Here is a 25,607-nt window from a genome sequence, read left to right on the forward strand (position 1 = left end):
GTGTCAGAGGTCAACGTCATGCGCACTCAGTCTTTGCTACAATTTCGTCAACTTCCGGCACAAGAAAACACGAGGAACGAAGGTTAATTATAACATGTCAATATATATATATGATAAGCTAGTTTTATATGCATGCAGAGTCAAAGTTTAACAAAACTTATGTAAACTTACACCAGGTCGGTTGAGGTCTTCATTTAACGACACCTAGTCCAATATAATTACCAGGCTTCTCACAAAAGAAATCAAAGTTACTCAATTTTATTACGGCACAATATATAGTATATGATATACACAAGACAAACAGATATATTTCACTACACAGGACAAACACTCTACTATACCACTGACAGTCACATATAACATGTAAAGTTAATGTTAAAGAGCAAATATATCGTCTAGCCACAATATATACATGTTTACACAAGACAAACAGATATATTTCACAGCACAGGACAAACACTCGACTATACCACTGACAGTCACATATAACATGTAAAGTTAATGTTAAAGAGAAAATATAGTGTCTAGCCATTAGAAATGATAAATATATTCATCCAAACAGCTCGAATAAACACATGAGCTAGCCACAGTATACACAACACATCTTATAAATAAGTACATAAAATACATTAAAATTCATAACTAACACAGTTGTATGGGCGGGTGGGAGGGTAAATAATTTCAATGAAAAATTTCAAATGTACCGTGAATCCCGAAACAAAGAAATATATAAGAGCGTCCTGTATCCAGGTAACAAATTGACCAATCAAAATAAGGAATACTCTGAACATACGATTTTTCTATTTCATCATGTTCATCAGGTCAGGAATAACCACCAATTGGATTATACCTCAATTGACGTATAATCCAACAATTGACATATAATGGTATAGACCAATTGGTGAATAATTCTTTGTTTTTCAAAACAATTTATTCTACCAAAATGGAGCATTGTTTTCTTAAAACCATATTATGGTATGAAAACTTGTCAAACATTCCTAGTTTAGTATAGTCTCATAACATATTGCATTTAATCAATAATTAACAGGCTATTATTTGAACTTGGAATTATTTTTAAATATGGAATTTGCTTGATTTCTTGTTATTGAAATTTTTAATAAATTCCATGTTTATACTGTACTGAAATGTTCTGTGCTGCGCACAACACTTTCTATTACAAAGAATATAGTATATTTTCAATAGAATGTACTGTGCCGCCATACCTGCCAACTTTCACGATTTAGGCGTGTATTACACGATTTTGACCCTCTGTCCCGATTACACGATCGTGATCGTGAAAATAGCCAAAAAACACGATTTTAGTAAAATTTACACGAAAAATATTTTTGTTCCCGATTTTGAACTTTTGAAAGTTTTCCCAAGGGAGACAAATCGTGTCTGACAAATTTCATCCAATCAAAATTTAGTGATCACGCATTCACCAGTTGATTAATGTCGGCATAGTAAACAATCAAAGAATCGAAATTTTGAGTTGTTTTTTTTTTAGCTTGGGTGTTAAATTTATAAAGATTGGAATCATGATGGGCGAGTTATCACTTGCAAAATAGTTCTGTCACCGCCTAAGAAAAAAAAGCGTGTTGCTTCGTGCAAATACTTAAAGAAATGGGAGAATGATGTCAAGTACAGGGGCTGGTTGTCTAAATCAACGTTAGGATTGTCACATGCCTTTTGTAAAGTTTGCAACAGAGACTTTAAAGTTGACCACGGTGGCCTTAATGATGTCTCCAAACATTCTAGTACTTCTTGTGATATTGATCTATATAATATATGAGGGTTTGGATGGGGGTTAAATTATTAGAGAATATAATGCCCTTAAAAAATGAAGATAAAGGAATAACGGGCAAAAAAAATGAAAATTTGAGAAATGCGTGGTCAAATTTTTTGAAGATTAGAGAAAAAAGAGGTTAATTTTTTGAAGATTAGAGAAAAAATGAGTGAAAATTAAATGTTTACAGAACAACAGACACCCCCCCCCCCCCATTCCAGACCCTCATATATTGTTGTTTTTTTTTTGTTATTAAATTATTAAAATTATTACTTTTTTTTTTATTTCTTGACAATGTATCAGACAAACATAAGTCATCTTACTGGTGTTTACCTCAACAAAAAAGAATACAACAATCAAACAATTTAAAAAAAGATAGGTTATAATAGCATTTTCAACTATCACCCCCCAAAAAAAAAGTATGTCAGACACTTTTAGGAGCAAAATCATCACACGAAAAAATGCCGTGAAAAATTCTATCCTCAAAAATGGTGCAGCGCACAAAAACCCCCATGGCCATTTTCAAAAGTTGGCAGGTATGTGCCGCGCACAACACTATCTAACCAAAATACATTGTATGGAAAGTGTTATTAACCGCTCAAAAGATTATGATACCAAATAAACATGGAAATTTATTAAAAATTTTAAACACAAGAAATTATGCAAATTCCATAATTGAAAATAATTCCAAGTTCAAATAATAGCCTGTTATTATTGTATTTGCAGTTTCTTCTATTGTTATCTTGTCAATTCTTGATTGGCAAATTTACCTGTAATCACCTGTCAATGGACATCATTACTCACTGGTGGTAAGCGGATGGTCGTAACTAAAAGTTACGACCATCCGTTAAAGGGAGACAACTCTATGGATAAATTTTTCTTTTCCGATTTTCGGTCAATAAAAGCTCTAGTTCAACCAAACCGCTTGTCTCATACCAACTAATCGTTAGTGCGTTGATATTAAGATAAAATTTGATACATAATAACATTCTAGTTTTTGTAAAATTGTCATTAAAAAATTCGAGCATGATGGTCGTAACTAAAATATTATGAATGTTGAAGATGGTCGTAAGTAAAATTTGTGATGGTCGTAACTTATTATAAATATTTCCGAATAAGGCAAGTCAAGAGTTTTAAAAGTGGCTTTTTATTACATAAATAAAATTTATATGGTGTTTCATTGGCGGATCCAGGGGGAGGGTTCCGGGGGTTGGAACCCCCCTTTTTTTTGAACGATTAATGCATTTGAATGGGCAAATATAGTTGGACCCCCTTTTTTATCCTAGGTTGGGAACCCCTCAGTTATAAAATGGATGGATGAGCCCCTGTGTTTTTATTTTTCTACATACAACGTATAATAAAGCAATTTCGTCGTCGGCACAAGATAAAGTCATGCAAAGCGAGACTGTGATTTAATTGTCACAGCGCGATCGTTTACACACTATTTCTCGCAGATATAGACTACATGGAAGCTATCAACGACAGGGACCACGACGGGCAGGACACATTAGTAGAAGTAGAAGTACGTATTATTAAACTAAATAACATTCTTATCTGTTTATTTGTTGTGATTGGTAGCACGTACACGGCTTTTGTGTACATTTTATGGTAATGTTTAGTATTATGTACACTTGTGTTGATCCAATGCTAAACATATGGAAATTTTATAGAAAATGTACAGCCTTTACCGTTGTACCCTAATATTTTGCGAGTATGTACTTGATATTAAAAAGGAATACGTGCATGCATTTCTAGCAATGATTTCCAAAATACATGTTGAAAAAATTATATATTGGTTTAAATACATAAAGATACAGACCAAATCAAGTACACCTTCTAAGGTGCGCTCGACTCTATGTATCTGTAGATACAGAACAGTGGGGAAAAAAAGAAATAGAGAACAATGGAAAAATAAATGTTAGAATGGTTTTTTTTTTATTTTGTTAGGTTATAATGTACATGTATCATTGTATGTCAATGTTTGCTTATTTTTTTTAAGGATGAACTATTAAACACCTCGAACGGTAAGAATTATTAATTTGTTAGTTTTAGAGCAATAGTATTATCATATGTTATATATATAAAGAAGATGTTGTATGATAGTCAATGAGACAACTCTGTACAAGAGACCAAAAGAACACAGAAATAAACAACTTTGTCACCATAAGGCTTTCAACATGAGCAAAACCAATACCGCATAGTCAGATATAAAAGGCCCCGAAATGACAATTTAGTTGATTTATATTTGTTATGTTCATTTTTTTTTAATTTGTTGTTGTTTTTGTTATTGTTTATTTTTCAGTATTGTGATGAGGTTTTAAAACAATAAATACTAACATAATTGTATGTCCAAAAAAGATTGATATGCCATATAAATAGCAATCATTAATTTTCTGGAGTGATGGATTTCTTTTAGAATTATAAAAAGTATATACAGTTTTGCTTTCGGCCTTTCATATGAAATTAAATTGATCGAACAGAACAAAGCGGAAATCCTCATGTTTTTGCTCATTTTTCAATACAAAAAAAATTAAAAAAAGACCTTAGTTAGTGTTAAGTTCATCAAGATTGATGTATTGGTTCTAATACATGTGAATTAGTTTAATAGATTATATTTGTTCTGTCATAATTATGATGACTTGTTAGCCTGGAACATATGAAATATATCAAATTCACAATCAGGATTATCTCTATGTATTGTAGATTTCGAGTTAAGATGCATAAAAAGTAACTGTGCCAAAATTTCAACAACAAAAAGGACAATATATTTGAAACTTTCTAATTAGGTTTGTTCGTTAAGTGTTAAGAGTATTTGCTTGTTTAAATGTTTTTATCACTCTTCATGAAGAAAGTAATTTTCATAGTTACAGTGGATGAAATTGAAGCCCTGGATGGTTCTATTGTGACATTCCGACAACCCGAGGTAACTGCTCAAAGCACGCCAATGTACAAGGATAGATTGAAAGGTAAAATAAAAAAAACGGTGTTCTGGTTCATAAAGTAGGGTAAAAAGGGACCCATACGTTTAGACTGATGGTTCATAAATTTTATACGCCCTCTTAATATCGCTTTGACATTCTTTAACAAACTTTACAAGTGTGGACACATATCAATGTCATATATTCATATAATAAATAACTGTTAATCACTAGCTTACGTTTAAAAGGAATTTCATAGTGTTTACTCAATTTGTTAAACTTTCACATTCTTAACGTTTATATTGAAACGGGACATTGTTACAACTGATCAATAAAGTGTTATGGCAATTATTTTTATCATGAAATATTCTATTTCAGATCTTAACCAATGTGAGACGTGTGGCAAAGTGTACGAATCTAGGCCCGGCTTCCTTTCTCACATAGCTATGAAACACACACAACCTAAATATGTGTGCAAATTATGCAACCAAGGATTTCAATCCAAGACCTTGTTTAAGGCACATAGGCTTCGGCATGTGGAGGTAGATATACTTTATAGCGTTAAATTCATATACAATCAATGCAAATGACTTATTTTTTTAAATCGCAATGCTTCAATTATGGCCCCTTCATAGGTCATCGGAGGGGTTTTAAGTTTTATCCCTGTACGTCAATATGTCCAGTTGAAAGTATTGTGAGCTTCAACTGATGGACTTCAGTATAGCCATCATTGATCCTAACAAAGTTCAGCATTTATAACCATTTGTTATAAAATCACATAACATATATATTTATACATTGTTATACATTTGTATATTCACATTTCTATGTGTGTAAATTAATGAAAATCAATACATGTATGAATACCTTTTATTTCAGGAAAAACAGTTTAAGTGTGATGTTTGTGAAAAGGAGTATGTGCACAAAAAAGACCTAAATGCACATATCAAGGCAAAGCACGGCAACGATGCAGGATATAAATGCACAAAGTGCAGTAGAGTTTACCAGTATGCACAGGGCTTGCAGAAACACATAAATGCTATGCACAAAGAAATATCATTTGCATGTGCATTTTGCAATGCAAGATTCATGTATAAAGCTAATCTGACTAGGCATATAAAAAATAAACATTAAAATAGAGGATTTTCACTTATTTTTAACACATACATTGAATAATAATTGTTGAACTTTGTTTGTCGGGTATAAACTCAAGTTTTGTGTATCTGCGTTCTGTTACTTTTATACGTTTTACTATTTTTTTAAATATACAACTAAAGTGTTTAAAAGAATATACTATTTCAAATTGAGAAAGGAAAACGGGAATGTGGCAAAGATACAACAACCGGCCCATATAGCAGACAATATTTGTTTATTTGTCTATAATTCCATTAACTCGTCATCCAGTATACCAAACCTCCTGTGGGGTAAGACTTTTTCTTCATTGGTTTTGTGAAAAGAACGTGCCCCCTCTGCACCTTTGCCTGGTAACCCGTATGGTGTTATAGTACCGCTTTTTCTTTTTGGATTTTTGGTCTTTCTCTCCTCCATATCAAACACATGCCTTCTGAAATAAAGTTTTGAAGAAAATCTTAAAAAAGAAATGTGAGTTTATTGATTAAAACCTTTTCATGTATCGGTCACTTTTGTATATATTTTGCATCTAAACACATTAATACTGGTTGCTTTGATCTTTTTTACAGATTGGTGATGAATTTCTATGTATGGGTTTTGAAAAATAAGCCGATAAAAATGATGATCTTGTAGTACTTATGGGCGATTAGTTTAAGAAATACCTAGCTATTATAAGTCTCCTTTCAAATGGATTAATGGCTTGCAAGTTGGTACCGTCTATTTCCATTGGTATGTTTTCCTGCAGTGGTCTCTCTGGGTACACTCTAGTACGTCTGGAAGTGCGCATGACAAAATGTCTTGAAATAGAATATGAAAAAGAATATACATGAGTGCACATTCTTTTTTTTGTCCATATTCTACGTAAATTGGTTTATGGTATCAACGTTCTAGCTATGACCCGGAATTAAATAAGGCAAAATAACATTGTTCTTTTTTCTTCTTCAAAATAAACCTTAAAGACAGCTGACTATCAAATAAACGGACATGTTATGGCGGGTACATTAACATCATCGTGATCATCAAATGATTAGTGAAAAACAAAACACGTCCTGCACATGGACTTTTGTAAATACATATAATACTTTCAAAACTTTAGTTTACATAATTAACTGTTAAAACAATAACAACAGCTCCTTTTACCAAAAAAATATGGGAAACATAAAAGCAGTTGAGCTTAAACATATTAATCTTAAAGGTGCGAGTATTACTTTGTAGCGGCATTAGCCTGCAACTAGAGTGTATTTTACATGAAAGTGATATGGCTCTCTCTAAACACGGGTCAGCCCTTTATTGTCTCCTTCCGACCACGGCCTATCATTGTATTTGAAAACCATAATCACAAATGGTGTAAAGGGAGACCGGTTTATTTGTAAGCCCTCACTTAAAAAACTATATAGCAACATACCTGTCCTCATTTAATCTTTGCACATTCAGATATTGAGCGGCACCTAATGCTGTAGGTATGTCGTTGGGTCGAAGCACACCGGTCCCCTTTGGATCATAATCCTTAGTAAAAGAAAGTTTAAGACTAAATCATATAATGTAAGTACTACATGTACTAGCATAACGTTTTTATTCATCCAGATTATTTAGTGTCATATGTTATTAACAAACTAAAGTCAATATAAAAAAATGTATTTAATATTGTAAAATCTATTGAAGCAGAAGAGGAATAATATGTTTACATAAACAAAAAAACAATTTGTGTATTTGTAAAGGTTGAGACTTTTTCGGTGTTTTAAGGTCAATATGAAAAAAAGATACAGGTTAATCGTTATAATGAGACTATTAACTATATGTGGTATACCGAATCGGACTATTTACCGGATTTGTAATAACATAAGCAACACGACGGGTGCCACATGTGGAGCAGGATCTGCTTACCCTTCCGGAGAACCTGAGATCACCCCTAGATTTTGGTGGGGTTCGTGTTTTTAGTTTTCTATGTTGTGTCATGTGTACTATTGTTTTTCTGTTTGTCTTTTTCATTTTTAGCCATGGCTTTGTCAGTTTGTTTTAAATTTATGAGTTTGACTATCCCTTTGGTATCTTTCGTCCCTCTTTTACACTAAATCAAAATAATAACATCTAAAAATTTACATGAGCACACAATTTAAAATTGACAATGGTAAACCGGTAGAAAAGCTCAATTTATGTGTAAATTCGCATTATATAAAATATGTGATTACCTGAAATGCAGAAAAAAATGTTTCTGAGTCCAAGCTGGTTATTGCCCGTTGATTGTAACTTTCATTACTATCTATCAATGCATAAAGTTGCAGTCGTCGATCAACATTTGTCAAAAATCCTTCGAATTGTGCCATAGGCATCCCTTCGACATGTGAACCTGGTGGTGGAAAATGCCCGACTTTCAGAAACTGCAATAGATAATCTCTCATATCTAACAACCATCTAATTCTTTGATGCAATGGGATACCTCCACAATCAATAGCACTGTACCAATTTCTTATCAGTTCGCACCAGAGCGCTTCATTATGACAACCATTTTTATCCATTTCAAGCTGCACTTTGTGACTGAAAGTTGTTTGAGCAAATGCATTACTTTGGCGGTCTCTGAGTTCTTTTGCAATTTCAACTGAAAGACCTGTTCTGTTTTGTGCTGACTTCTCTGCAACCTTCCACCATGCTTCTGGCTGTATACCCATGTTGATCATGCCGGACGAACAACATTTTGACCGATTGTTAACTAGTAGGTGGTGGGGATCAATTATTGGTTGTACAATTTGAGAACTAATTTCTGATGGTTGTGCGTACCATTGCGGAATGTGATAATGAAAACCAGTGTCAGTACGAATATCCCATGAGCCATTGAACATGTTACTATTATCCCATTCACGAAAAGCATAAAAAAAGTGCATCTGTGCGTAGGCAACATTGACTGCGTCTGACGTCCATGCTTTGATGTGATTTTCTGTTAATGTCTTTAATGGTTTGGGAGTTCTGGTCCGTTCTGGTAAAACAGATTTATCCCCATACACATGTGATACCATGTTAACAAGTTGAGCTTTTAGTGACGTTCTTGTCAAAACATGACCTGAATTGGTCAGATTTAAAATGGTTTTCAGTTGAAGTACAGTGAAATTCTTCCTTACACTGTCCGCATTGGCAAGCAGCAATCTCAATGACTCGACTGTCATTGATTCCCATTTCGAAGAATCCTTATCGCAATCTAATGCAAGCAAAGCAATTAAAACGGCTACAAAATCTTCTTCAGTTGGTTCATACAACTCAGCTAGTGTGTTGTCAATTGACTCAGTGGTATCAATTTCTCTTAAACTACTAGTACTAGATTTTTCAGCAGTTGATTTGCCTGCCAGTCGTACAAGATTTACAGCATCTACGTCCATTTTGTTGATTAAATCAACAGGCAAATATTGCAATATATCCAATTCGGGATCGTGTTGTTTTGCTGCGAGTGTTTCCATGTCACAAGTTTCTTTCTTACTTTTCTGTAAAACTCTAGCAATGTTATTTGGTGACCCGACATGTTTTATCTTCTTTTTTAATTCAATGCTTCTTCCATTAATGTCAAAATTACTCAGTAATTGATCCCTGCTTTTAATTTGTGGTAGACAGCAATTATTCAGCAGCTTTACCAGTTTGTCGTGTTTTGTCATCTTTACAACATCGGCCCAATACATCCTCATAAATTTACATATTGTGAGTGGTTTTCCAAAATCATTTGCTAATGAAATCTCCAAGAACTGACCATCGAACGCTATCACCCGGACAGACATTTGACGACTATAACATGCATCTACAGCTTTAGTCAACATTTTTCTAACGGATGTCATATATAAACTGAAACCGCCAAGTCCATATTGTATAGGTACCGCATATCCGCCAGTCAGCCTGTGAAGATCAGATGCTACAGTAACCAAGACTTCTTTTGCTGGCTTTCGTAAGATATTGTAGGCATCAGTCAGTGCTGTCGTACACTTTTCTAGAGATGACGCAATGTCGTCTAGGGATGGCATTAAAGGAAATGATTTTAAACCATTTGAGTGACATCCATAAACACCGTCCTTCGTTTGTGCTGGTTCACATGAACAAGGTTTTGCTTGCAAAGATGGAAATTCTCCAACGAAGGTACAACTAGTTGAATACTTGTTTAGTCTTTCTAAAAGCTCTTTACTTATCGGATTCCGTTTTGTAGGACTGACAGCACTAGCACTTCCATAAATTTCGGTACATAACTCCCAAATGTCATTCATTAGAGCTTGGTCCATAGATCCAGTGATAAAAGTTGAACTTTCCGGTGTAAAACTCAGATAACCTATCTTATTGCATTTTTTTGCTGCCATTTGACTCAATATCTGTGTGGTATAGTAAACAGGAATTTTGTAATGGACGTCTGTAGTTCTTTTCTTTCCAGGCATAGGACATTTTATTTCAAATGCCATTTCATTTACGTTTGATGCAGTTGTACCAGAGCCATCACCGCTAATAATGGCATACGAATCTCCAATGGGAATCTTTTCGCAACCATCCTCAACGAATATTAGACTGGGAAAGTAGACTGGTATTATTTTCCCTACAAGAGTTCCAATACCGTTTATTTCCTGCTCTGTTCCATAGTCAAACAATGTTTGTAATTCGTCAGGTATTGCCTCTGTAAGGCCTCCATATGTCTTGTCGAAATGTTTCTGTTGCTCTTTTAAAGTGCTTAAACCTAGAGCTTTAAATATAGTACTGCCTGTAATTCGACTTTCTTTGCGGAGATTAAGCCAGCTGTCCGATCGTTGTTTCGTAATGCGTGCATCATCCTGTGAATCGTCCAATTCAATCCCAGTAAGAGTTCGAAGGCATTTATAATTACTTTGCGAATCAAGAGAAATAGTGGTATTTGTGCCGTAAACGTAATTATTTTCAGTTCCATTTATACATGCTATTGTGAAGCCAAGTTTGTCTATGCATTCAAGTAAATCTTTGATGATACTTTGTGAATGTATAATTTTTGTCTGCCAAAAACTTATAGCATTCGCCAACTTACTTGTTTTCCAATCGCCTTCAACTACTTTTATTAAGTTTTCTAGATGTATTTTCCGCTTAACGATAAGCTCCCGTAGTTCTTTAATACGATTACTCATATTTAGAATTGTTACTATGAATGCTTGTTTTGCATTTGATAAGTTTGTATCTGAAAAGTCGGTCATTTTATTGAAGCCATCTATGACACTAGTTTCTACAACGGTTTTCACTGTTGACACCACTAAGACCTCATCTGATAGATGCGTTTTTCTTTCTGCTAACGTCGGTGGAGGCTCGTCTCCAGCTAGATCTTCGTCTCCCATTTCTCCAAACCCAATAGCAATTTTTTTCCCATCTATTGACAGTTTGATATCCTTTCCTTGCTGTCTAGCAGCGAATGCGTCAAGGGATAAGTTTAATATACCAGGATGTCCAGCATCAGCTGTAAATCTAGCAACTTCTTTTGTTATGATGGGATTTGAAGGCACAGCAAAGTTGATTTCACAGTCTTTAGGGCCAATGGAACTCTTTTCGTCACCTAAACCGTCTCCTTTGTACCCACGAAAAAAGTTTATTCCCTTTCCTTTGAATAGTTTGTACACCGTGCACCAGAATGTTAAAGATTTGTCATCATATCTCATATGCGATATTGTTTTTGTGGTATAAAACCTTCCAATATCTAAAAGTAGATGAAATGCTATATTCCTTATTAGTACTCCATTCTCAATACATTGTAATATAGATATAAAGTCACTAATGCGATCCATATCCTTCATTTGTTTAATCACGCCTGGGATAAGCTTGTATACATGATCATCGTCAGTTTGGTTGGCCTTTTCATCATGATTGTTAATAGTGGCATTTGGATATTTTTTAAATGTAATGCGTTTCTCGTGTATGTTAATGTAACATGTATGTCCGGTCTGCTTATATCTGCCAATATCCAGGAGAGAGATACTGAATTCCAAAGATTGGTAAGATCTATCCCCAGTTGTGTCGTTTAAAATTTTTCGGCGTATCTTAAAATTGTCAGATATGTTGTGCTTTTGTAAACTATGGTTTAGGATGTCAGACGGGTTATCAGACATATAGGCACATACCAAATCGGAGCACATAAATGCCTCTGAAAGTGAAAATATAAAGGTGATGTACATGTGTTCTCTTATTTTAAAGATTATCTTCAACATCTTATTTGAAAAAAAAAGTTATTAGAAGACCAATCTTCATTTCAGAATATCTTAAAATCAACACTCAGACGAAAAAAAATACGTGACAGTTTATGATACATAGATAATTAATCCACAAGAAACGGCATCATTAGGATGACTAGTTGAAGAAATTATTATCCCTTACGTTTTTTCACTTAAACCCATATACATTAGAACTGCGTATGTTTTATTTATACTTTTATAACTTAATTTATTCATACTTTAATGAAAGAAATCAATTATTAATATTGTATTAGTAAACCTTATATGAAAGGTGAGATTATGGTTATATGCACAGTACTTTTAAAATTCTTTTTATAAAAGCTGGTTTCAACACTAGAGTTACGATCATTTTTCAAAAGTTACGATCATCTTTTAAAAGTTACGATCATCTTTCAAAAGTTACGACCATCTTTCAAAAGTTACGACCATCTTTCAAAAGTTACGACCATCTTGTGTTAGTTACGACCATCATCCAAAACATTATAGTTGAAGTTACGACCATCACACATGTTAGTTACGACCATCATGCTCGAATTTTTGAATGTCTATTTCACAAAAATTCAAATGATTTTATGTATCAAACTTTATTGCAGTACCAACTCGCTAATGATAAGTGTGTATGAGACGAGAAGCTAAGCTCAAATGAACCTTTTACTGCCCGAAAATCGGATAAGACAAACTTACCTCCATAGTTGTCTCCCATTTTCAGATGGTCGTAACTTTTAGTTACGACCATCCGCTTACCACCAGTGATTACTGTCTGCAGTCATGTGACCATGAGTACAACTCCACAGGTGAATGGAGCTCTTTATTAATACTTGACTTTCATTATCAAAAGTCAATCATGGTCAATAGTACCAGAGACATATAATACAATATTATATGTCTCTGATAGTACAAATGTTTCAACAAAAGAATTGTTGTACATATGCATTCTCAAGAGATACAGCTGGCTTAGACAAAACTGAAATTTTGAGAGAACTCAATACAATGCAATAAGGGTCATAAAAAAGGTTGGAAGTTGCAAAATCATGCTCCTATCTCACACTAGCATTTTATTACAAAAAAATTGCATTATACGTCAATTGGTCTATACCAATGTACCTCAATTGGTGGATTATACGTCAATTGAGGTATAATCCACCAATTCGTGGTTATTCCTGACCTGTTCATGGGTTGTGCTAGGAAGTGTGTCCAAAAAAGGCAAAATTATAATTTTGACATCTTGCAATGCTATTTTAATTTTTAAAAGACGACTAAGTCACGTCAGGACTCATAATTATTTGGAAGCGTCCTAGAAAAAAAAAGTATTTTTATTGATGCATAATACAATTCAGATTAAGATCAAATTTACCAGGATCTGTGTATTTAAAGAAAAGGTACAAATATGAGTGGGGACAGGACCTTTATTGGGACCCTGGGATCGGGGATAGGACCTTTATCGGGACTCTGGGATCAGGTGTTTTTAAGCTCTGGATTTCAGGATTGACCCTTTTGGGATCCTGGAATTGTTTTTTCGAATTTCAGGATGTCATATTTGTGCATCTTTTTCATTCCAAAATACAGTACTCACAACAACATTTCTTGTGAATTTATGTTTATTTTTTCTCTTCAAAACTGTCTTTTTGTGAATTTAATCAGCAACAAATTTAACTATTCACTTTTTAATACCATACAAGTTTGTTTTTTACACGGAATGTCATAGTTCTGTCTTATTTTCAAGTGAAATCAACAATTTGTTTTACATTTGTTCTTTAAAAATCAGATTAGATTTGAAGTGTCATTTGACTATAAGCATGATAAGAAGGAATTCAGACTTTTAACAGAGTGCTCATAAGATCCTACCAATTGCTCCATCAATATAAATTTTAAAGCCACCTTGACATGCCTGTTATATATCAGCCACTGAATATTGTTTCATTATGCCAAACAAAAATATATATGTGTTTCCGCTAACATGCTGAAAAAATTAGGGTAGTTAGGAAGGCAATATTATTTTAATTAATAAACATTTTTTAGCTGGTTACTAGTAGGGAATCAGTCCAAAATTTTACAGTGCTTGTTACAAAATGGCATAAAAAGTGTTAGGATATGCACTAAAAATTAGGGTAGGTAGGGTTTCAGAGCGGAAACACATGTTTTTAATTTTGTTTGGCCTTAGTACTAGAGGTAATAACATTTAGTTAAGACTACCACTGTCAAAGCTTCCAAGTGATAATTTTTTATTTGTACACAAAGTAAATATTTCATCTTTTTTCTTCTTTTTTAAAATGCCATGAATACATTTTGTACATGATGAATATACAAATGAAGTAATTGAAGAAAGACATATTTACCTCGAGATGCAATGTATATCACTTGTAGGTTTATATGGAGACAGGAGTTGTGGTAATGCTCACTTTCTTTTCATTCACATGCATAGGCAAAATGAGCAACAATTTGTGTTCAGATCTTAACAAACTTTTTTCGTCTTTCAGATATAAACCTCATTAGCCAACAGAATCAAAAGTTGATTTATTAGAACGATGAGCTACGATACAGGATTTGGTGCTTCTTCATTTGGAAAGCCACCACCATCATCATTTGGTGCTCCACCACCAGGAGGTCAAGGACAAGTGGATTCAGAAATGAAATCATTCTTAGAAATGGAATCACAGAAGGCACAACTTCAACAACAAATACACAAACTAAATGACGTCTGTTGGGATCTATGTGTAGACAAACCAAGAGAAAAAATGGACGGACGTACAGAAACATGTTTATGTAATTGTGTGGATAGATTCGTAGACACTTCATTATTAGTTGCAGGACGATTTCAGAATTTGATAAATAAACATCAGTGAGGATAGATTCTATAAAGATTTTTACACCAAATTCATCATTTAGACTTGATTTTTTTACATTAAAAATGTTTATTTATAGTGAGATGTTTAAAACGTGTTAGCCATACTCACCATATTAATTAACAGTAAAAATACATTTATATAAACATGGATTTTAAATTAACATGTTCTTTTAAAATTTCACATCAGCAAGAAGCATGAGAAGGCTTGGAAGGGACAAGGGTTGCACTTTTCTCCATATATACCAGTCATGTGAAAAGTATCAATAAACAAGACCACACAGTTTTAATTGCTGATAATTTATGATAAATCTTTATTTTACTGACATATTTAATGCTACCCTGAGAACAATCAAATTCTGTATATATCCAATGAAATTGCAGAGAGTAAAATGGTTTGATCTGTCAGTCCATCATTTCTTCATGAAGTCTGTCTGTCTGTTATTGTTTTTACCATGCTCCTGCTAATAATTTTTCTGTCTGTGTGCTTCAAATAAGGATAAAATGGAAGACCATCAATAAACATGGTGCTGTCCATTAGTTGTCATTTGTTGTAGTTCATAGGCGTTTCTCTTTTTTAGCTCACCTTTCCATAGGAAAAGTGAGCTTTAACCATCACTTGGTGGTCGTTGTCCTTTTTAAATTATCTAAAATCATCTGAAACTACTTAACCAATTCCAACCAAACTTAAGCTGAAAGATCCTTAGGATATCTAGAATTAAGTTTGTGGCTTATATCTCAATAATTAAAGCATTTAGATCTAGAGCAAATCTGACATGCAGTAAAATTTTTCATTTGGTCATGTTCTATCAAGACTGAAATTTTCACATGAAACTTGCAACCGATCGTTTGGTTACTGCCACTAAATTGGTAATTTTAATGATATTCTGCAGTTTTCAAATACAATGAAATATTTATCTTAAATATTATTTTAGATATGCTCAGCAAAGAAGATCTACAAAAAAAAATTATATGACCAAAATTGTCAATTGATCCCTTAAGAAGTTATTGCCCTTTAAAAACAATGTTTATGCAGTCGTATATATTGGTATGATGTCGTTGTCAGCTTCGTATGAAGACATTTGATTTCGAGACAATAATTTTAGAATAAGTAAATAGAAATCTATGAAATTTTAACACAAGGTTTATTACCACAAAAGGAAGGTTGGGATGGATTTTGATGGTTATGGTCCTTAAAGTTAAGGAATTAGGGGCCCAAATAAGCATTTTTAGCTCACCTGGCCTAAAAGGCCATGTGAGCTTTTCTCATCACTTGGCGTCCGTCGTCGTCGTCTGTCGTCGTTAACAATTTTTCAAACATCTTCTCCTCTGAAACTGCTGAATGGATTTGAATGAAACTTAGCATGATTGTTCCTTAGATTATCCTGCACAAAGTGTGTGCTTCGATTTTTGATCCGTCAAAAAACATGGCCGCCGTTACTTAAAATAGAACATAGGGGTCAAATGCAGTTTTTGGCTTATATCTCAAAAACGAAAGCATTTAGAGCAAATCTGACGGGGTAAAAATGTTCATTAGGTGAAGATCTATCAGCCCTGAAATTTTCAGATGAATCAAACAAACCATTGTTGGGTTGCTGCCACTTAATTGGTAATTTTAAGGAAATTTTGCAGTTTTTGGTCATTATCTTGAATATTATTATAGATAAAGATAAACTGTAAACAGCAAAAATGATCAGCAAAGTAAGATCTACAAATAAGTTAATATGACAAAAATTGTCAATTGACCCCTTAAGGGGTTATTGTCCTTTAATGACAATTTTTCACAATTTGTTCATCACATTTGCTAACTTTAAAAAATCTTCTCCTCTGAAACTACTGAATGGATTTGGATGAAACTTAGCATAATTGTTCCTTAGATTATCCTGCACAAAGTGTGTGCTTCGATTTTTGATCCGTCATAAAACATGGCCGCCGTTACTTAAAATAGAACATAGGGGTCAAATGCAGTTTTTGGCTTATATCTCAAAAACGAAAGCATTTAGAGCAAATCTGACATGGGGTAAAAATGTTCGTTAGGTCAAGATCTATCAGCCCTGAAATTTTCAGATGAATCAAACAAACCATTGTTGGGTTGCTGCCACTTAATTGGTAATTTTAAGGAAATTTTGCAGTTTTTGGTCATCTTGAATATTATTACAGATAAAGATAACTGTAAACAGCAAATATGATCAGCAAAGTAAGATCTACAAATAAGTTAATATGACCAAAATTGTCAATTGACCCCTTAAGGGGTTATTGTCCTTTAATGACAATTTTTCACAATTTGTTCATCATATTTGCTAACTTTAAAAAATCTTCTCCTCTAAAACTACTAAACCAAATTCAACCAAACTTCAACTGAATGATCAGTAGGGTGTATAAAATAAAGTTTGTGCTTTTTTTTTTATTTCGTCAAAAAACATGGCCGTCATGGCTAAAAATAGAACACAGGGTAAAATGCAGTTTTTGGCTTATATCTCAAAAACTCCAGCTTTTAGAGCAAATAAGACAAGAAGTATTTATTAGGTAAAGGTCTACCTGTCCTGAAATTTTCAGCCGAATTGGGTAACTGGTTTTTCAGGTATAATGCCCCTGAATTGATGATTTTAAAGAAATTGCAGTTTTTGGTTATTATCTTGAATATTATTATAGATACAGATAAACTGTTAATAGCAAAAATGTTAAGCAAAGTAAGATCTACAAATAAGTCAATTTGACCAAAATTGTCAATTGACCCCTTAAGGAGTTATTGCCCTTTAAAGATTTTTTTCACAATTTGTTCATCATGTTGACTTACTTTAAAAAATCTTCTCCTTTGAAACTGCTGTATCAATTTCAGCCAAACTTAGGCTAAATGAGTTTCAGAGTATCTAGTATAAATTTTATATTTCATTTCCTTGTATGTCAGAAACATAGCTCCTATGGCTAAAATAGAACATAGGAGAAAATGATTTTTTTTTGCTTTTGAAGAAAATAGGACGATTCAAAGAACATTTAAATAAATTGAAAAGCCAAAATAATCATTGATGAGAGATTTAACCAAAAAAATTAAGGTGAGCGATTCAGGCTCTTGAGAGCCTCTTGTTTTAGTTTCCAGACAATAACTTATGGACTTTGACCTAAAATGGTTAATTAAGTTGTGATGGAGAGTTGTCTCATTTGCCCTCCTATCACATCATCTTATATATCTAAGGGCACTAAGAGGCTGGGTGGTTTAGTAGTTACTTCTGTAACCACTAGCCAGTCAACACGGAAGGTTGCAAGTTTGAACCCCGCTGATGCAGGTGCACTCGATTCCAATCTTCATTGACTATGATTGCCAGTTTTCCTATTGGTGGTAATGATAAATCTAAGGGGCATCCTGGTTTCCTCCACAAATAAAAACCGGCCGTCACGAAATAGCCCAAAAGTGGCATCAAAACACAGAAAATGTAACCAAATCTATGGCACTCGCGCTTAAAAAAAACACCATAAAAAAAATTATGAGTACAAAGAAGATTTTAGCAATTTCTTAAACCAATATCAAAAACCAAAGCAGTAAGAGCAAATCTGAGTGTAAAGATAGAAGTAACAGTTTGATAAAGGTCTATAGCCATGATGGCTATCATACGGCAGAATTTTCAGAAAAATGGGACTACCCATTTTGGAGTTGAAGCACTTGTAAATTATGTCAGATTGTTTTTGCAATTTATTTTATATCTTGTTAAATATATCGCAGATGAAGATAGGTTTCTAATTTAAACAAAACAATAAGCAACTTGGCAAAAATGTCAAATGACCCCTAATTGTAGTTGTGACTCACAAGTCAGGAGCCTTCTTTGTATTTATGTGCCTGTCTAAGTTCAGTGGTCATCGGTTCATACGAAAATAAGGAGATGCATGATTGCCAGTAAGACATCTTATCGACATACTTTCAAATGAAGTGGACAGGTGTAAGCAATTACAGGCAACTCTAGGGCCTTCAACCATGAGCAAAACCCAAACCACATAGTCGGCTTTAAAAGGCACAGACATGAAGACATAAAAAATATGCGAAAAAAACGGCCCAATTTATAATATAACAATTCACAAAAAAAATATGACGGACATGGACCAATGATAACCACTGAAATACAGGGTAGGTCACGTCTTCTTCTTCTTCTTCTTCTTTAAGGTCAACAAGGCTTCAATACTAAAGAATACATGTTGTTGCGCATGCGTGATTGACAAAAATTTATACAAAATTTATAAAAATATTTTATAACAATTGGAGTGTTTGTATTTACAGATTGTGATTAAAAATATTATACACCTATTGACTGGGTGTGAGGGTAATAGCAAGTTTGTTGTCCCTGAGGTACCAACTATTGCTCGAGGCAAAGCCGAGAGCAATAGTTGGTATGCGAAGGGACAACAAACTTGCTATTACCCGCACAACCAGTCAGGTGTTTTATTATACTGAACAACAGCCATTAAGTGTTTTTATATACCAAATAACTAATTTTCTAAAAGTGTATATACCTTATCTGAAAGAAAGAAAAAATGTGACATAACTTAACATGCACATGATGAACTTTACTTTTTTTATAATTCGTTTTGTATTTATAAATATTTCATTAATTTCAATCAAGACTACAAATACTTGTGTTAAACTTTCCGTGCTTATTATAAATTCACTTTTAATATACGGAGAGCGAACACATATTATGAATAAGGTACTATATTTTAGATCTTTTAAAAAAATTTCCATGAAGATTTTCTTTCTCTTTTATAATTGCTTCTTGTAAGTGAAATTACAATCAAAACAAACAGATTCCACCGTTTACAATATAAGAGTGAGTTTGACGTTGCAAAGCATACGTAACCAAGCAGAGTAGTCAATGACATCATTATCGTCCAATGAAAAATAAGCATGGAAAAGTACGGGAAAGATGGTTATGAAACTATTCACCGGAGCAATAGTCTTTGAAACTATTAACTAGCAAATTGTCTTTAGAATGAAATAGCACAACTATTTCATTTATTTTATATTTTCAAATTCAAATATTTTATTGGACAAAGCACATATGATACAATGCGTATTCCAAGATACAAACACATTAAACATGACAATTTATGCAAATACAACAGAAAGAAACATTTCAAGTACTAATTATATATATAATATCACAGTATTACACAGTAGTATACTTATGGAAGACCAACTGACATTAGATTTTTATTACGAAGTTCAAAAGCTTGACTTAAATAATTACATATTTGTCTGGTGTCAACCAGATTTACTGGGTTAAGTAAATACATCGTTGATTTAATATCATCATCATTATTAAGGTTATTGAAAATATCAAACTTCTCTCGAAGGTCTTTATATAGAGGACAATATAAAAGAAAATGAACTTCATCTTCCACTTTATCTTTACAAAGTTTGCAGTATCTTTCACTTGCTAAAATTTTTGGTTTGCTATACCTCCCAGTTTCAATTGCAAGTGAATGTGCACTTATTCTAATTTTTGTAAGCAGTGATCTATCATATTTCTTAATATCAAATCTTAAGTAAGCTTTTAAGTCAAAAGATGAGCACATTTTACAATAAAATCTTAGTTTACCTGTGTTATTAGATTTGATATGCTCAAGTTGACCCAACATCTTGCATTTATAAAAGTTATATAGGAAAAAAACTCTTGAAGTATAATAAATGTACATGTTTTGTTTGAAATAGTTTATTTGAAGCTAGTGGCGAATCCAGAAATTTTAATAATCTAATGCTTCAGTGATTTCCTAAATATTCAAACAAAAAGGAGGTGTTGTGGGCCCCCTGTCCCGTTAATACACCTCTGTCTCAGCAACATGAATTAAAGGGGTGACTGGCACGGATATGGATAGTAAACTGCACATTGCCAGAAAACAAAGAAATATTAGTGATGGCAACGTTAAATACGTTAATAAAGTAATGCAAATAGACAGGAAATAATAAAAAATAAATTAAAAACATTGATTTACAAAATTTTAATCTGCTAACCGAGTCCCTGTGACCTGTAAGACAATTCGGCCTGATTTATGAATTTTTTTTATGGAAAACTAAATTAAGCTATTGTGCAGTTTTTTTTATAAATATTTTGGATTCGAGCACCACTGAGACATTAATTTGCATCTGGTGCATTGTTAATATTACTGAATCTAGCATGCGAGTGAACAGCATACTATTCGAGAAGTCTATGTATGGTCTGGGGACACAGTTGTCGACCTTTGACTTAATTTCGGTTGTTTTATATAACTGATGAGTCTTATACATGTAGACGAAACGCGCGTCTAGCGTATCAAAATATTAGCCTGGTACATTTGATAACTATTTACACCACTAGGTCGATGCCACTGATGGTGGTCGTTTCGTCCCCGAGGATATCACCAACCCCGTAGTCAGCACTAATGTGTTGACATGAATATCAATTATGTTGGGATTTTTTTTTTTTTTTTATAAATTTACTGTTTTCTAAAGTATGAACTATACGTTATCCCGGAAACAAATTAGCGTAGGTGTATTCGGCACACTTTTTTGGAATTTGGGTTCTCAATGCACTTCAACTTTATACTTGTTTGGCAATTATAAATATTTTGATCTGAGCGTCACTGATGAGTCGTATGTAGACGAAACGCGCGTCTGAAGTATCAAATTATACGCCTTGTACTTTGATCACTATTCACGAAACTAAAACCAAGTGAAACACATCAACTATAAGATGAAAACAATGGAACAACAGAAACACTGGAGTGCAATAAATGCGAACGTACATGTATAGAAATGTACTAATTAATAACAACTGTCATATTCCTGACTTGGTACAGGACATTTTAAGAACAAAATGGTGAGTTGAACCTGGTTTTATGGCTTGCCAAAGCACCCGCTTATTTATAGCAGTACTAAAAAATATCGCTAAAATGACAACACTATACATAAGTGAAATAAAGCACAAACAAACGTAAGAACAATCGGTACAGAACAAAGAGAAATGCACAAATAAATAATATAGAATAGTCGTTACAATATGTAAAACACATAAGCCGCAGAATAACAACGAACATCTTCCATTAACGACAGCGCAGGACATCACAGACAATGACTAATTTTGTAATCAATATATAATCTTGAAATTCATTCAGTCATTTTCACAATCTAGACCAAACAATTATTATGATAATGGCGGTATTGAAAGGATATTTTGAATACATGCTGTGACTGCAAAATAATTTGGACTAACACAAAACATTATTCATGAAAAATAGAAATTCGACTATATTGACAAATAAGACATATGAAAAACGTACCGTATATATACATAATTTAAACAACAAACGATAAGACATTACACAATATCCTACCAAAACTACAATGAAACCATCATAAGTAAATATATAAATGTTGGATGAATAAATACAGAGACTCGTCGTATTGCAATGCAAATTTACACTCGGCAAAACAGTCATATTTGAGAATATGTCACATTTGGTACTAAGCAGACATACGACATAGATATTTAACCACAATTACTGAGACATGATAAAAATGTAATTACATAGGCACATCGAATCGATCAATAAATTCGTGATGGTGTCCTTGAAAATAACAACGTATCATTTTTAATCTTTCCTTCTCATAACTCTGTTAGAGCACACTTCTGTATATGAAGTCTTGTATACTGTGAATATGCACGAGCATAACATATCACTTGAGATATGTAAATACCATACGACGCCAATATTGAGGAAAAGACCAAGGAATGAAGCATACCTTCTAGTATCAGTAGTATCCTTAAATTCAAAACACTTGAAAGGGAATGGGCTGTCAAATGCACGTTCACTTATTTGATTTACAACCTTTCAAAAACGATATCCAAATTACAAAAAGTTTAAAATAAACCACTAATAATGCATGGGCTCGATAATATGGATCAACATATCAACAGATAGCAAACACGAGCAATTTGATTAATTTTGGTCTGTCTCTTTTGATATTGTAGGTTAAAAAAGTAAGTCGTGTTTAACTGTATAAGACTGATATTTTTGTGAATCGAATCAGTCAACCAAATAGTTTCATCCTTGTTTCACTTTCAATGTGGACATTTGTTTCCTTCGCATAGGTGAATACATGCATAACCTATCTCCAGCTAAGGGGATTTATTGAATGTCACATGCATACAGATTCAACAATACTTACTTACTTAATCCTCTTCGTGCTTTGATGCACATAAGGCCGACACTAGCTCTCTCCATAACACTCTGTCTTGTGCTTTCTTCTCTACTTCTCGCCAAGACATCCCAACCTCCTTCATCTCGCTTTCCACTGTTCTTCTCCATGTTTCTTTAGGTCTCCCCCTTTTCCTCTTACCAGTTGGAGTCCACCTCAGTGACACTTTAGCGATGTTTGCTGGTTCCTTCCTTAAGACATGGCCTATCCATTTGCATCTTCTTGTTTTTATTTCGTCTCTTATATCTCTTTGTGCTGTCAGTTTGAAAAGTTCCTGGTTGGATATTTTGTTTGGCCAAAAGATTTTGCATATTCTTCTCAGGCAGGTATTGTGGAATGCGGCCAGTTTGTTGAAGTCAGTTTGTATAATTCTCCAACATTCTGATCCATAAAGCAGTACAGATTTGACATTGCTGTTGTAGATTTTGAGTTTTGTGTTTCTTGCAAGGGATGACGATTTCCAGATTGGTCTGAGTAGACAAAAGGATGTTCTAGCCTTACTCAGTCTTGCTTTGATGTCTTTGGTGGTCCCATTATCACTGCTTATTATGCTGCCTAGGTATGTAAAGTCTTCTGTTTCCTCGATGTTCACGGATCCAATCTTTATTGGAATTTTATTTGATTGGTCGTTGATTGACATGACTTTCGTTTTCTCGATGTTTATTTTGAGCCCAAGTTTGTTTGACATAGTGTTCAGTCTTGATGTTTTCTTTTGCATTTGTGCTCTGTTGCTGGATAGTAAGCAAATGTCATCTGCAAAGTCTAAATCTTCAAGAAAGGAGTTGAGTGTCCATCTTATCCCAGTGTTTCCATTTCCTAAGGTTGATCTCATACACCAATCAACAACTATTAAGAAGAGAAGAGGAGAGATTATGCATCCTTGTCTGACGCCTGTATCCACTGAGAACCAATCAGAAAGCTGTCCATTGTGCAATACACTACATTCATACTTGTCGTAGAATATCTTTATCAGCTTGATTATTTTCGATGGTATTCCATATGCTCTTAGTATGTCCCAAATATATTCTCTTATAACACTGTCAAATGCTCTTTGGAAGTCAATGAAGTTTAGTACTATTTTGTTCTGCCACTCTATGGATTGTTCTATGATGTTTCGGAGGGTAAATAGATGGTCGACGCAGCCTCTGTTATTTCTAAAACCTGCCTGTTCTTCACGCAGCTTACTGTTAATGGAATCAGTTATTCTATTCTTGATGACTCTAAGGAATACTTTACTAGGGATTGAAAGTAGTGATATTCCTCGCCAGTTGTTGCAAAGTTTCAGATCTCCCTTCTTTTGCAGTTTTATAATGATTCCTTTGTCCCATTCAGTTGGTATTTCTTCATCTATCCATATGTTCGTAAATAGATAATGTAGTATTTCACTTGTTGATTGTATGTCTGATTTTAATAATTCTGCACTGATGTTATCTATGCCTGGTGCTTTACCATTTTTCAGTTGTCTTATTGCCTTTTGGATCTCATCTTTGCATACAGCTTCTGTGTCTATTTCAAGTGCATCTCCAAACGGTTGAATGTCTGGTATATCATTGTTGGTTTCAGCCCTATTCAGGATAGTTTTAAAGTGTTCGACCCAACGATCTAACTTTTCCTTGTCTGTAGTTAGTAGCTTCCCCTCTTTGGATAGTACTGGTGCATCATTATTCCTGGACTTTCCACAGAGCTGTCTAGTGATTTTATATACTACACTGAGCTCTCCACGCTTTGACGCTTCTTCAGCTTCATTTGCAAGTTCTTCAACATAGTTTCTCCTATCATTCTTTGCCCCTTTTTTAACTTCTTTGTCTTTATCTCTATAGTCTGATTGCAATTTGGTTTTCAATCTGTTAGATTTAGATGCATTAAGTTTTGTTTTTATGGCTTTCCTTTCCTTGATGTTTTCCCAAGTCTTGTCTGACAGCCACTGTTTTCTTTTTCTGTTCTTTAAACCCAATACTTTCTCAGCTGTTTTAGTATAAATGTCCTTGATGTTATCCCAAATTTCAGTTATGTTTTCACCCATGTTTTCATTATTGTCATCAATTTCACGGAGTACTTGGTATCTGTTTTTTACTTCAGTATTAAATTTTTGTCTTATTTTGTTGTCCTTCAGTCTCTGCAGATCAAATGTTTTCCTGCTCAGCTCGTTTATCTTCGGAGCTTTCTTGAGTTTCAATTTAATTTTGCCGATAATCAGGAAGTGGTCACTTCCACAATCTGCCCCTCTTTTTACAGATACATCATTCAGTGAATGCCGCCATCTGCCATTTATCATTAGATGGTCAATTTGATTTTTGTCTCTCCTGTTTGGCGATGTCCATGTAAGTTTATGTATCTCTTTGTGCTGGAATAGTGTACCACCAATAACCAGATCATTTAGTCCACAAAATTCAATCAGCAGGTTTCCGTTTTCATTACAAGTTCCACATCCGTTGTTACCCATTATTCTCTCCACTCCGATGTTGTCATTACCTACTTTGGCATTCAAGTCTCCATTTACCAGTAC

General features: G+C 33.8%; 2 protein-coding genes and 1 long non-coding RNA gene across 3 annotated transcripts; 2 read left to right on the top strand and 1 right to left on the bottom strand.

Annotated features, from left to right (window-relative positions):
- The first annotated feature begins 28 nt into the window (after positions 1-28).
- Positions 29-14,959, top strand: LOC143042286 (uncharacterized). The gene is made up of 2 exons (XR_012967930.1): positions 29-82; positions 14,516-14,959. It is a non-coding gene; the product is annotated as an uncharacterized LOC143042286 (long non-coding RNA).
- On the top strand, positions 3,220-5,845 carry LOC143042282 (uncharacterized). The gene is made up of 5 exons (XM_076214547.1): positions 3,220-3,308; positions 3,786-3,810; positions 4,651-4,752; positions 5,083-5,246; positions 5,584-5,845. Exons 1-5 carry the CDS (start codon positions 3,252-3,254, stop codon positions 5,836-5,838), a joined length of 603 nt encoding a protein of 200 aa, XP_076070662.1. The 5' UTR covers positions 3,220-3,251; the 3' UTR covers positions 5,839-5,845.
- LOC143042919 (uncharacterized) lies at positions 6,057-12,741 on the bottom strand. Its single transcript, XM_076215426.1, has 5 exons — positions 12,723-12,741; positions 8,025-11,950; positions 7,241-7,341; positions 6,498-6,632; positions 6,057-6,268 (listed from the first exon to the last, which is right to left on the bottom strand). Exons 1-5 carry the CDS (start codon positions 12,739-12,741, stop codon positions 6,082-6,084), a joined length of 4,368 nt encoding a protein of 1,455 aa, XP_076071541.1. The 3' UTR covers positions 6,057-6,081.
- Positions 14,960-25,607: the final 10,648 nt, after the last annotated feature.

This window comes from Mytilus galloprovincialis, chromosome 8 (assembly GCF_965363235.1).
Source record: "Mytilus galloprovincialis chromosome 8, xbMytGall1.hap1.1, whole genome shotgun sequence".
Classification (NCBI taxonomy): Eukaryota; Metazoa; Mollusca; class Bivalvia; order Mytilida; family Mytilidae; genus Mytilus; species Mytilus galloprovincialis.